Below are 13,507 nucleotides of genomic sequence, written 5' to 3' on the forward strand. Positions count from 1 at the left end.
GCTCCAGCCGTGTGCCTCCCCATGTGACAGTGGAACCCTGGATGCCATTGGCCTTTCCTCAGAGACGGTATCTACCTTTTGATGCCTTCATTTGGACATCTTCATGGCCTTAGAACTGTAAAATTGGAAACTAATAAATCCCCGTTGAAAAAGCCAACCCATATCTGGCATACTGCATTATGGCAGCTTTAGCAAACCAAAACAGTATTAAAAAAAAAAAAAAAAAAAAAAAACACAAACAAACCTTAATTGTTGGGTAGGAAATAATTTGGTTACTGTAAATAGTATACTAGTATGGAATAAAAAGAAAAGGCAAAATCTATTAAGATGGCATTAAACGAGCAATAACTAAAGCTCAAGCTGTAAATGTTACATTTTAAAAACCCTCAAAATTAGTTTTAGTGCCTGCATGAGAATATGAAAAACACCAAATGCATGATGGTGGCTAACTGTGGAGAGGTGGGAGGGAATGGGATCAGGAAACATACACAAAGGACTGCAAGTGAATCTGCAGTTCTTAAGAAAAACAAACAAAACATAAAGTAATTATGACACAATGTTAATATTTGATAAAACTAATAGTGCTTACATGAATATTCATTAAATTATTCTCTCTTCTATATGTTTAAAATATTCCATAATAAAGAAATATCATAGAATTAAAAGAAAAATGTACAGTATGTCAAAAAATGCATCTTAAAAGTCTAAAAAGATGAGGCTCCTGGTGCCAGCCAACCTGAAGTAAGCCCACTGCAGCATAGTTCTGATTACAACTGAAGACTCTGAACAAAATAGATAAAGCAACTACTTGAGGATTCTGAAAAGTAAGCAGTATCAGGCAGACTGGGGAGGAGATGCAAAACTTGAAGAAGTGACCTACAGAGGGCGTGATTTCCAAAGTTTATTTTTCTTCTTTTATCTCCAGGCATTGGCTTAGGGTGGTCCTAGCTGCGTAGCAGTAGTCAGCAAAAACCTGGAGAGAAACCCAATCTTTCTGGCCAGAGGATCAGGAAAAGAGGTCCCTATAAGCTGGAAAGTAAAGGGGGAAGCTTTAGAATTGTTTTTTCTTTTTTCTCTCTCAGCCCTGCCCTGTGGGCAGTCCCAGTCTCAGAGCTGCATTGTGGTGGCACCCAAGCAGCTAAAATTCCAGGAAAAACTTCATCTTTCAAACAAGAGGAACCAGGAAAAGGGGCCACTGTGGTCTGCAGAGATGAAAGGAATCACTGCTTTTTATTTTTTTAAATTTTTTTTAATCTTTTTTTTTCTTTTACTGCTTTGCTTTGAAGGTAGCCCTAGTTGTGCAGAACTGTGGGTAGCAGCATGGGAGGCCAAAATTCCAAAACAAACCCCATCATTCTCACCAGACGACCAGGAAAATGGACTTCTGGGAGTGGGGGTGGGGGGAAGAGGGAGGGGCAGGCATCCCAGAGAGGAAAGAAAAGGAATCACTAATTCTGGGTATGAACCAGCACAAGTCTAGAGCTTACCCCTGAGGTGAATGTGTATGAGACAGACACAAAGCAGAACAGCAAAGTCTTTGAAAACTTAACTAGTACTGGAAATACTGCTCACAAAAATTAAGGCAGAACTTGCAGTATGAGCCAGGTTGATCACTTGCTAAAACAAACAAACAAAAATTAACATTCCTCATAGGACTTTCACAGTACCCAGAATCTCACCACAAAAATATTAAAAATATCCAGGATACAATCCAAAATTACCTCAATACACAAAGAACCAGAAAAAATATGTCCAATTCTCAAAAGAAAACACAATCAATAGATGTCAACCCCAAGATGACCCTGATGTTGGTATTAGTAAACAAAGACTTTAAAGCAACTCTTACGACAACGTTCCACGAGGTAAAGAAGAATACTCTCAAAATAATTGTAAATATAGAAGTTCTCAGTAGAGTAAGAGAAACTATAAAAGAGACAACAGGATTGAAAAGAAATGAACAGATTTTCAGAGACCTCTGAGACAATAACAGAAGGCTGAACATTTGTGTCACTTCAGTTCCAGAAAGAGAACTGAATGAGATTGGTAGAGAAAAAAATATATGAAGAAATAATGAACAAAGACTTCCCAAATTTTGAAAGACATAAATTTACAGATTCAAGATGATAGAGAATCTCAAACAGGATAAACTCCAAACCAAGTCCAGACACATCATAATCAAATCTCTGAAAACAAAAAATAAAGGAAAATCTTAAAAGCAGCCAGACAAAAATGACAGATTGCATACATGGAGCAATGATTTGAATGACTACAGATTTCTCATCTGAAACCATGAAGGGGAGAGGACAGTAAAACATCTTTAAAATGCTGAAAAGTCTAAAAAGTAAACAAGTATGCTTAAATTTGTCTCATGATTTTTTCACATGATTCTTTCAGAACTACTCCCTAGATTCATTAAGGTCATGAAAGAATTTGTTTAGCCTAAAATGTGCCAAGCTACTGTATTTAAAATCTTGAATGTCACGCACCTGGATCTGGCTGCACCTACACAGTTTGGGTGGTTGTCAGGGACAACACCCTTTCCCATGGGGGTGGGCAAAAAGGGCAATTTACATTGCTCCACCAATTTCCTGATACTTTCCTCTGCGTGAGCATAAGCAGCACCTATAAGAAATGCAAACACTGGATGATTAGATGCACTATGTATTACCCTTAAAGCAGTTCATGTGACGATGCTTTTACATCTTCTCAAACATTCTCCTTCTGTTTATGCAGGGCTTAAGCCCAGAACAAAATTATGACTACCGTTTTTTTCCCCCACATACAGAAGAAAATACATATTTATTATAAGAGACTTGCCATTGATAATGATACAAACCAGAAGACAATGGAAAGATACATTTAAACACTGAAAGATAAAAATACATTCCAGAATTCAATATCCATTGAAAACAACTTGCAAATATAAGAATAAAATAAAGACCTTTTAGGAAAATTAACACACACACAGAGAAAAATAATTTTTGCCAGCACTTGTGCTTTAGGTAGGAATATGTTAATACAAGGAAAGTTGGATCTAAACATAGACATAAATGATGCTAAAAATGTAAAATTGTAGGTAAATATTTCAAATATTTGATCTGTAAAATTTTAATGGCTTTAAAAATAACCACCTAAAACAAAACTAGGCTGATGAATTGTTGGGTTTAAACCATATTTAAAAGTAAAATTAATGAAAAAAATAACAACATACAAAAGAAGACTTGAATCTCTACAACTATACACTTCTAATGTTTTAAGTTATATGGCTATTATTTTAGATTGACCATGATAAATTAAACACACATATAATAATCCCTAGGAAAACCATCAAAAAGAGAGAAAATGAAAGTTACAAATAAAAGGGATTAAAGTAAGGCTATCACTATAATCACAGATATTAAAAGGATAGTAAGAAAATGATATAAACAACTTTTAGTTATTAAATTTGATAATTTAGAAAAAATGTATATATCCTTAAATGCACATAGCAGAAGACATATGTAACCTGTTCAGTCTTGTCCCTATTAAAGAAATTTAATCTTTCCTAAAAACCTTCCAAATGACAAAAAATCTGAAACTGTCTTACAAATGTGAAAACCTCACTTTTCCCTCGACTGAAATGTGGACCATGTAATGTGAAACATCTTTAACCATGCAGAAGTAGACAACATCTTGAGAGAGAAGAGAGCAACATAAAAGAAACCAGGGTAATTCTCAAGGAAAAGAGCCACCCACAAAGCCCAGTCAGCTAAAGTCTGCACTGTCACACCCAAGGACAATACTTTCCTTTTTGTAGAGCCACCCTGTTTCTCAAGCCTTTTCTTATACCAACTGTCCTGTTTTCAGGGGAAGGGGAATTTCGGGAAGGGGAAAAAATGGAAATATTCCAGGGAGCATCAGAACTAATGTGTATAGGGAAGGGAGAGGAGGTCAATGTGGCTGCTCCAAAATGAGTATGATAGACACAGTGATAAAGGATGAGTTTATAGAAGTAAGATGTAGGGGCAAATTCATGTTTGGCCTGTAGGCCCTTATCAAAATTTTCATTTTTATTCTAAATGTGATAGGAAATCTCGTAGGTTTTTTGAAGAAAAGTGACATCATACAACCTACATTTTAATAGTATCACTGCCCCCTACCTTGAGATTAGATGCAAGGGGGAAAAGGCAGAGCAGAGGGAGATAATCTAGGAGGCTTTGGCAATAATTCGAAGACTGAAGTGATGGTTCTTTGGGTCAGGATGGTAGCAGAGGAGGTGCTGAGAAATAGTCACACTCCAAATATATTCTGCACAAAAAATCAATATGGTATATTGATGGACTGGATGTGAGGTGTGAGACATACAGAACATGCCAGGACGACTCTTATGTCTTTGCCTGAACAAATAGGAGGATAGGTTTACCTTTCCTGAGATTAAATTTTAGATATTGCAAGCATCTACCTGAGAGTTATCTTGTGAAGATAAACTATGTTAATTATATTCCTAAAGCCCTGTGAATATTGTCTGGTACTCAATAGGTGCCCAGTAAATATAACCTATTTTTACCATTATTATATAACATTAATCATTCGCAAAAAAAAAAAAAATGCTGTTGTTCATATTTTGTTATGCTCTATTCTAGTCTTATTTCCTTTACCATTTTTTAAGTAGTTCAATTTTTACAATACACTGTTGTACTGGTGTCACAGTTGTGGCTGGCTGTGGAAAGTGAACTGTGCAGAAAAGAGAGAGGTGACTGCAGTTTTGATCTTTAGTATTCTAAAATGCTTTAAAAATGAATAGTTCTCATATTCCTCCAATAATATTCCCAATTGATCTATCCCAAAACAAAAGTCATATCCTGTATCTCTTGCTACTCCCACTCATCCATTCTATACTACGGTCTTACTGAACTACTACTTAGAAGTCCCTGAACACAGAATCTTTACTGGGAAGCCCAGGTGGGTAGGGAGGGACTTTTGCCTGACATAGAAAGGCTCTCTCCATCCTGACACTACCAGCAAACCTGGACTTCATAGTCGCCTAGTCCAGGCAAGGAAGTTCTAACACAGGGCATTTAAATTTCTGAAGCTCTGCAGATCTCTCTATATGCTCTACAATTCTGTGGTTCTAAGCCAAGTGGGACACAGATAATCTGTTTTCACAACCATGAATCTGTGAAATAGCAACAGCTATGCCCTTGATAAAATTGAAGACAATTAACTGTTTAAACATAGGGATGATTCTGTTTCTATCAAAGCCACTATATTTCTTTTTAGCTATTTAACTTTATGTTCTTTTTTCAGGGCAAACAGAACATTACTCCATTATCTGGAACTTACAATTCTCTACTGAATCCCAGTAATTAGTATAGTGGATTTACATATTCAATATAATGCTACTCCCCTTGCAAACCACTTTAGAATCCTTTCACATACATGCATGATGAAAAAGTTCGTATTTTTCATCCCCAAAGTTTTCTTGTACTCTCCCCTTCTTGCCTCAGCATTTTTGTATACTCAGTTCTTTCTTCTCAGACTGCCTTTGTTCTCTTTATCTACTTGAATATTACCCACTTTTTCAGGGTGCAGCAGTGTCATCTCTTCTGGAAAGCTTTCCTACCACAAACACACCTCCCACTGCAAACTGTTTTTACTTCTGCCTCCTTTGTGAATCCACCTCACCCTCTTTGTATACAATACTTAAGCGTATAGTGCCAACATTTGTTACCAGGTTTCTCTCTCCCATGGATAGGGACTATTATTTTTCTGTATACCTCATGAATGTTTTCTAAAATCCCTACCTCATCATAAGCATTCCTCAAATGTTTGTTAAAGCATCCACTGAGTGCTTTCTACATATTCCATTATTTAATTACAACAATCCCACTGAAGTAGTTAACATGCCCCATTTTATAAGTGAGGTAATTGAGACTCAAAGCAGTTGTTTGCCAAAGTCACAGAGCTAATACATCATACAGCTGCATCATATAGCTGCATTTTTTTCTGTTGTCCCAGAACTTTTTTCATTAATCTATTTTTAATTTCTATGTCGTTAAGTTCCTAAGTAGTTGATAATTGACAGCAATGGTAACTATTAGGGACAGATAATAATTTAAATTATAGGTGATTCATAGTAGCTTTAGTTATAGAAACATGCTGTAAATACTGTAATAAATTGCTGACAGGAGTATAAATTTGTTGGTACAATTTGGGAGAAAGCATTTGACAATATGTTTGAAAAGCCTTAAAAAATATTCAAGGTTTTAGAAGTTTTTAGAAGTTGTTTAGAGTCATGCATTTAAGGAAAGCTAGAGGTTTAAATATGGGATTGTTTAACACAGTGAACCTTGAGTTGGACATTGTTTAAGATTAACATCACAATATAAATAAGTTCTTTCATGAACTAGTACAAATTTACAACATTTGTACAAAGAGTTAAAAATAGATTGGTATATGGGAAAAAAACACCTGTTGCAAGCTATGGACTATAGTTAACAGTAATATCTTTATATCCTTTCATCAACAGTAACAAGTGTTCCACACCAATACTAGGGGTCATTAATGGGGGGGATATGGGGTATGGAGAATTTTGGGTTTTCTTTTTTATGTCTCTTGTTATTTTTCTTTTTGGAGCAATGAAAAGGGTTTAAAATTGAATGTGATGATGATTGCACAGCTAAGTGATGACACTGTGAGACACTGATTGATACCTGGATGGATTATATGGTATGTGGACATATCTCAACACAATTTGCAGGAAAATAAAAGTAACTGGAAAAGTGCAAAATCAGACTGAGACACCTTAACAGGAGTCTTATACTCAGTGGTTAAGGGGACTTTGACAGAGCACAGGTGGTGGTCATTTATGGAAAAATAAAACCATGTGTACTTCAACAACAACAACAAAAATTCATTCCTTTTAACTTAATTTTCTTTCTGGGAATCTATCTTAAATCCTAAATATGAAAAAAGCTTTATGCACAAAGATGTTTATCACAGCTATTCTAAATATTTGTTAGTAAAGTAAGTTATAGTATATATTTGAATGGGCACTAAAAGTTAAATTTAGGGAAAAAAAATTTAAGACCATAAAAAATATTGTTGTAATCTTAAAGAATAAAATAGACCACAAAGTTATCTTTACAGTATGATCACAATTATGTAAAATACGTATGCAAAAAGGACTAAAAAATGTAACAAATATACTACACCAATACCATGGGCCAATATTAGGGTAGGATAAGGGGTACAGGAGGATTTGGGTTTTTTCTTTATTTTTATTTCTTTTCTGGAGTAATGAAAATGTTCTAAAATTGATCATGGGGTTGTATGCACAACTAAGTGATGATACTGTGAACCAGTGATTATATATACTTTGGATGGTCTGTATATTATGTGAATATATCTCAATAAAACTTCATTTAAAAAAAGGAATAGAAAATGTGCTAAATTTTAAAAATGGTTGTCTTGGATAAAGTGATTGATTTTTCTACTTTATGGGTTTCACAAATTTTTCATAACGAGAATGTATTATAACAGCAAAACACATTTCATTCATAAGACAAAAGAAAAGCAATTAAATGATAGTTTCTTAAAAGGGAGAAATTCCTGGGAATTCAAGGATACTTCTATGATTTCAAAACTAACACACAATGCTAAACAGATGAAGAGAATTATTCTTCCAATTCCAAACATTAGAACAGCTGTTAATAATTAATAAATATAATTTCTTAACAAAATCGATTCTTTCTAAAATCTACAAAGATTTAGAGTTCCATTCAATGTTACCTTTTCCAATGATAAGAAGGGGCTGTTTGGCATTCCTAATAACAGATGCTGCCATACCAACAGCAGAAGTTTCTGCCATGCAAACAGGAGGAGGCAGGCAGCACTCTGTGTACCTGAAAATAAAGAGTTCTGTTATTGTAAAGATGACATCTTTTAAATTTTTGTTATGAAAAATTTTGAATACAAAAAAGATAGAAAAAATAGTACAATAAACCCAACATTCCCACAATCTTATGTCATATAACCATATTTGTTTCACATATACATACACACATGTACACATATATCTCCATATCCTTTTTTAATGAACCATTTTAAAGTAAATTATAGGATCAAGACACCTGTCCCCTAAAAACTTCCTCATGTAGTGCCAAAAGATAAGGACTTTCTCCTTTATATCTTTATCATAATAAATTAACTAACTAAATTTAACAGTCATTCCCTAATATCATTTAATAGCCAAACAGGCAATTCATTGACATGAAATCTGGGTTACTGATTTTGCATTGTAGTAAAAATAGCAGTAATTAAAATAATAATAAAAACTGTACTGAGAGCTAATAATAGCTAGCATTTGATACTTACTACGTGCCATTTATTCTCATTTAATTTTCAAAACAACAAGGTTAGGTATTACTATTATCTCCATTTCATCATGGGAAGGAAAAAAGGCTTAGAAAAGGTAAGTTACTTGTCCAAGGCCCCCACATGGCATGTGGCAGAGACAGGATTGAACCAGATCATTTATTCTCTCCAAAGTCCATGCTTTTAACCATCTCACTATATTTCCACTCACTGAGTAAATCAATATTTTAGCAGCACAATATACATTAGTAAAAGGGATACTGTTTACGCATAAAGATGTTTATCACAGCTTTTCTAAATATTTGTCAGTAAAGTAAGTTATAGTATATATTTGCATGGGCACTAAAAGTTAAATTTAAGGAAAAAAATTTAAGACCATAAAAAAAATTGTAAGGTAAGTATTTCTGGACACCAAATCCCAATGAATAAAAATCATATTGTAAAGTTTGGACATATAGTACCAAAAAAGGACATTCAACCTTTACAAAAATTTAAAAGAAGGCTTCCAGAGTTAAGTTACCTAAAACAAAAACACTAAGCACTTGCCCCCTCTTTCCTCAATAATAATTCTGATTATCATCTTCAGCTATTATTCATAACAGATATCCTTTTTGTCTGCTCTCTCAAAGATAAATCACTCCCTGGTAATCACTAAAGAACCATTTGGTCCACAACCACAGGAATGCAGTAAACGGTATCAAGAATAAGGCATTAACCTATCTATTATGGATTGAATTGTGTCCCCTCCCCCCCACCAAAAAAAGACATGTTGAAGTCCTAACCCCCAGGCCTGTGAATGTGAATTTATTTATAAATAGGTGTCATTAGTTTTAAGATATTATTAGTTAAGCAGAGGCCAAACTGGTTTAGGGAGGGTCATAATCCAATATGATCGGTGTCCTTATAAGCAGATAAAATCTGAACACACCTAGTAAGGGAGACACGGAGACAGAGACAGAGGACGACACATTACAGAGGCAGAGAATGAGTTATGCCACAAGCCAAGAAACATCATGGTTCCCTAGTCACCCACCAGAAGCCAGGGGAGAGGCATGGAATGGATTCTCCCCTTTAAAAGGAAGTATGGCCCTGCTAATATTTTGATTTCAGACTTCTAGCTTTCAGAACTGTGAGATGATAAATTTTGGTTTTAAGCCAACTAGTCTGTGGTACTTTGTTACAGAAGCCCTGGCAAATGAAGTTTTTTGTACCAATGAGTGGAGTGTGCTCTAACAAATACCAAAAAATGTTAAAGTGCTTTTGGAATTGGGTAATGGGTAGAGGCTGGGAGAATTTCAAGGTGCTTGATAGGAAAAGCCTAGATTGCTTTTAAGATAAAAAAAAAGTGTGTTTGTGATGAGGCTTTTAAGGAAATGATGAACGTCTTATTAGAAACTGGAAGAAACGTGATCCTTGTTATAAAGTGGCAGAGAACTTGGCAAAATTGTGTTCTGATGTGGATGGAAGGCAGAAGTCATAAGCAACGAACTTGCATATTTGGCTGAGCACATTTCCAAGAAAAGTGTGGAAGGTGCAGATTGGTTTCTTCTTGCTTACAGAAAAATGTGAAAGGAAAGAGATAAATTGAGGAATTAAATGGTAAGCAAAAAAGGAACCAGCACTTGATGATCTGGAGAATTCTCAGCCTATGCAGATAGTGTGCTCTGGAATCAGGGCCAAAGGTGTGGCTGGACAATCATTTGCTAAAAAGATAAGGCATATGACCCCTGGATCCATTCAACCATTCAACCATCTCAGCAGAAGCCAGCAATAGACGTGTTTAGCCAGGAAAGATCTGTGGAAAACATTATGTCTGAATAGCTTGGATTCCTGTGAACTGCATGGCAGATGACAAAGTTTTTAAGAATTTTTTATCTGCAGAAACACTGCTAGCCTGAACCAAAAGGGCCAGAGATGGGATGAAATGATTGAACGAAGAGATGGATGAAAGATAACTGCAAGGGTGGAACCATGGATGCAGAGGTATGGACCAAAGGGACCTCCTTGGATCCAGAGGGTGGGGCCACCACCATGGCTCCACCCCAGTGTTTGGAGAGGATGGAGTCACTACCCTGCTGTCAAGGGAAGATGTGGTTGCCACTCCAGTATTGAGAGAGGACATGGCCCAAACCCTTGTATAGAGACAGTGAGGTCACCACCCTGGTGTTCAGAGAGAGTGTGGCTGCTGCTCCAGCAGGCACTGAGGAGAAAGTACTGAGACACCGATTACTCTCAAGCCTTGAAATCTAATGGGATTTGCCCTTCTGGGTTTTAGACTTGTTTGGGACTTGTGACCCCTTTTTCCTTCAGATTTCTCCCTTCCGGAAAGGAATATCTATCCAATGCCTGTCCCACCATTGTATATTGGAAGCAGACAACCTGCTTTCTAGGGTTCATAGGTCCACAGATGGAGCATACTCATAACTGATTTACACGAGATTTGGACTTAAGAGTTGTTACTGAAATGGCTAATACTTTTGGGATGGGGGGATGGGATGAGTGTATTTTGCATGTAGGAAGGACAAGGTTTTCTGGGATCCAGAGGGCAAGTGGTTACAGAATGAATTGTGTTCCCCAAAAAGACACGTTCAAGTCTGAATTCCTGGTCCTGTGAATGTGAACGTATTTGTAAATAGGATCTTTAAAGATATTAGTTATGATGAGGCCAAGCTGGATTAGGGAGGTTCCCAATTCACTATGACTGGTGTCATTATAAGCAGATTAAAGAAGGACATACTAAGGAAAAGACAGACAGAAAGAGAGGACATGTGATAAAGAGAGAGAGAGATTAAGTTATGCCACAAGCCAAGGAACATTCATGGATCTTCGAACTCCAGAGAATCATGGTTCTGCCAACACCCTGATTTTGGACTTCTGGCCTCCGGAACTGTGAGACAATGCGTTTCCATTTTAAGCCAACTAGTCTGTAGTATTTTGTTATAGCAGCCCTGGTAAACTATGACACCATCCTTTTCTAGAATGAATTGGATACCAGTGAAAAAATGTTTCTCATACTTATTGTTCACTCAGTATTTATTTAAGGAAAAAAGGGACATGACAAATCATAGTAACTGTGCTGGTGTGAGTCTATTATGTTCCCCAGAAAAGCCTATGTTCTTTTAATCCAACCTTGTAGGGGCAGACCTATTGTGGGTAGGACCTTTTGATTAGGTTGTTTCCATGGAGACGTGATCCCGCCCATTCAATGTGGGTCTTAATCCCCTTGCTGGAGTCCTCTATGAAAGGACAAAAGGCAGAGACATTTTGGAGAAAGCCACTGAACCAGAAGCTAAACCCAAGCAGAGAGGAACAGCAGAGCCAGCCACGTGCCTTCCCATGTGACAGAGGAATCCCATATGCGACTGGCCTTTCTTCAGAGAAGGTATAATCCTGTTGATGCCTTATTTGGGACATTTTCATGGTCTCAGAATTGTAAATCTGTGAACTAATAAACTCCCATTGTAAAAGCCAATCCATTTCTGGTATACTGCATTCTGGCAGCCTTAGCAAACCGAAACAGTAATATCTGTGTTGGAATATTTTTACATCACAGAAAGAGACAGACTAAAATTTTTATGCTGAGTTTTAATAATTTTTTACATTCCTCATCTCCTGATTTATACTACGAAGACTCTCAATAACTTACACTACAGTAAAGGGGATGTATCATTTGTGGTTACTGGAGGAATAATTTCAAATGAGAACAGGAAACTCTAAATATTTGGTCCAGTAATTAAACCCCAAAACAATTATTAGATAATATCATTTTAATTAAGAGAATTAAGCCCTTTGGCTAGGATTCAATTTAATTACCAAATCATTAAAGTTAAAATAAACAAAAACTAACTTTTAAACTGCTAAATAAAATCTTTTTAACTGGTAAGCATTATGATAACACAATTAAGGATCCCAATATAATTATTACTCACTTTACAGAATTCACATTCACCTGGAGGTTCACAAAATCTGCAGGTATGTCTATATAGCAAGCACCTGGACGACCATAAATACTGCTTCTCACTGCCTAAGTTAATCACAAATAGAACAGATTTAAAAAATTTCAATCTTTATTATATTTCTCTTGAAAATAATTTAAAGTTGTGAAATGAACACTATTTTAATTTTTGGAACATCCTTGATTGGAGTAAAAAATATTTTAATTGAAATGCCTTTATTGATTCTATACATTTTTAAAGATATTTTTATTTAAAAGAGTAGAGACAAGAAAATACTCACTTAGGGCTTTAAAATTCATGTTCTATTACACTTTAGTCTTTCAAATGATCCACTTGGCTCTGACCATTAAGTCTTTACTTTGTAACATGTTATTTTCACCTGCTCCTAATCCCAATGCTTTTTCAGTTTCCAGAACCTGTGATGTTGTAATGCATGTCAAGTGGTTTCTACAACTCATGTTTTTGAAACAGCTTGAAATGTAATTTCACATATAAATGTTGGTTAACTAAAATTAACTTATAATATGCTGCTTAATCAACTAATTGATTAGTTATGCATTAGGCTCAATTTTCAAAAATAACCTTTAGCATAAGAGGAAGGACACACTGGCTTTCATACATATTTTTCTTTATTTTTGTATAATTTTTAAAAAATCAAAAATTAAAGCACAGAGAAATTGTTTTCAATAAGAACTTATTTTATCACTGTTTCTATAATTAAATAAATGGCAGGGATCATCAAAATGTGAATAGCTATTTTAAAATGTCATTTTTAACTGCCTGGGTATATTCCTCATTTTTATTTAATCTATGGAAAATAAAAATAACACCAGTGTCAGCAACGAAGAAAAACCAATTAACTTAGAGAGCTTGTAATTAAAACTGTACCTTTTCAATAATAGAAGGAATAGCTTCTATGCTGCTTGGACGGGCAGAGAACTTGCTATATAATCTACAAGCTTCTACCTATATGCAAAAAGAAAATCACTTAAAATTCAGCACACAAATCATATTACTCTTTTAAAATTAGACAAAATGTTAAGCCATTACTTTCTATTGAGGAAAGATAGCAAAAATGTACTATTTGGATGTTTCTTAAAAGCCTATTCAAAGCACCAATTTCTGCTTCAATGTAATTCGGTAAGCAAATCAAAACAAGACACCATTTTCATTTCTCAGATAGGCAAATATGAAAA

At 35.4% G+C, this 13,507-nt stretch overlaps 1 protein-coding gene across 5 annotated transcripts in view; it reads right to left on the reverse strand.

The window, feature by feature from the left end:
* The window catches only part of HACL1 (2-hydroxyacyl-CoA lyase 1), a 48,312-nt gene that overhangs the window by 15,524 nt on the left and 19,281 nt on the right, over positions 1-13,507 (reverse strand). For all 5 annotated transcript variants that reach the window (XM_037845244.1, XM_037845251.1, XM_037845277.1 and 2 more), the window contains 4 exons: positions 13,200-13,277; positions 12,285-12,379; positions 7,771-7,883; positions 2,487-2,622 (listed from right to left, as the gene is read on the reverse strand). In XM_037845244.1, coding sequence (XP_037701172.1) covers positions 2,487-2,622; positions 7,771-7,883; positions 12,285-12,379; positions 13,200-13,277 — 422 coding nt within the window. The remainder of the gene's footprint in view (positions 1-2,486; positions 2,623-7,770; positions 7,884-12,284; positions 12,380-13,199; positions 13,278-13,507) is intronic.

The sequence above is a fragment of the Choloepus didactylus genome, chromosome 1 (genome assembly GCF_015220235.1).
Source record: "Choloepus didactylus isolate mChoDid1 chromosome 1, mChoDid1.pri, whole genome shotgun sequence".
Classification (NCBI taxonomy): Eukaryota; Metazoa; Chordata; class Mammalia; order Pilosa; family Megalonychidae; genus Choloepus; species Choloepus didactylus.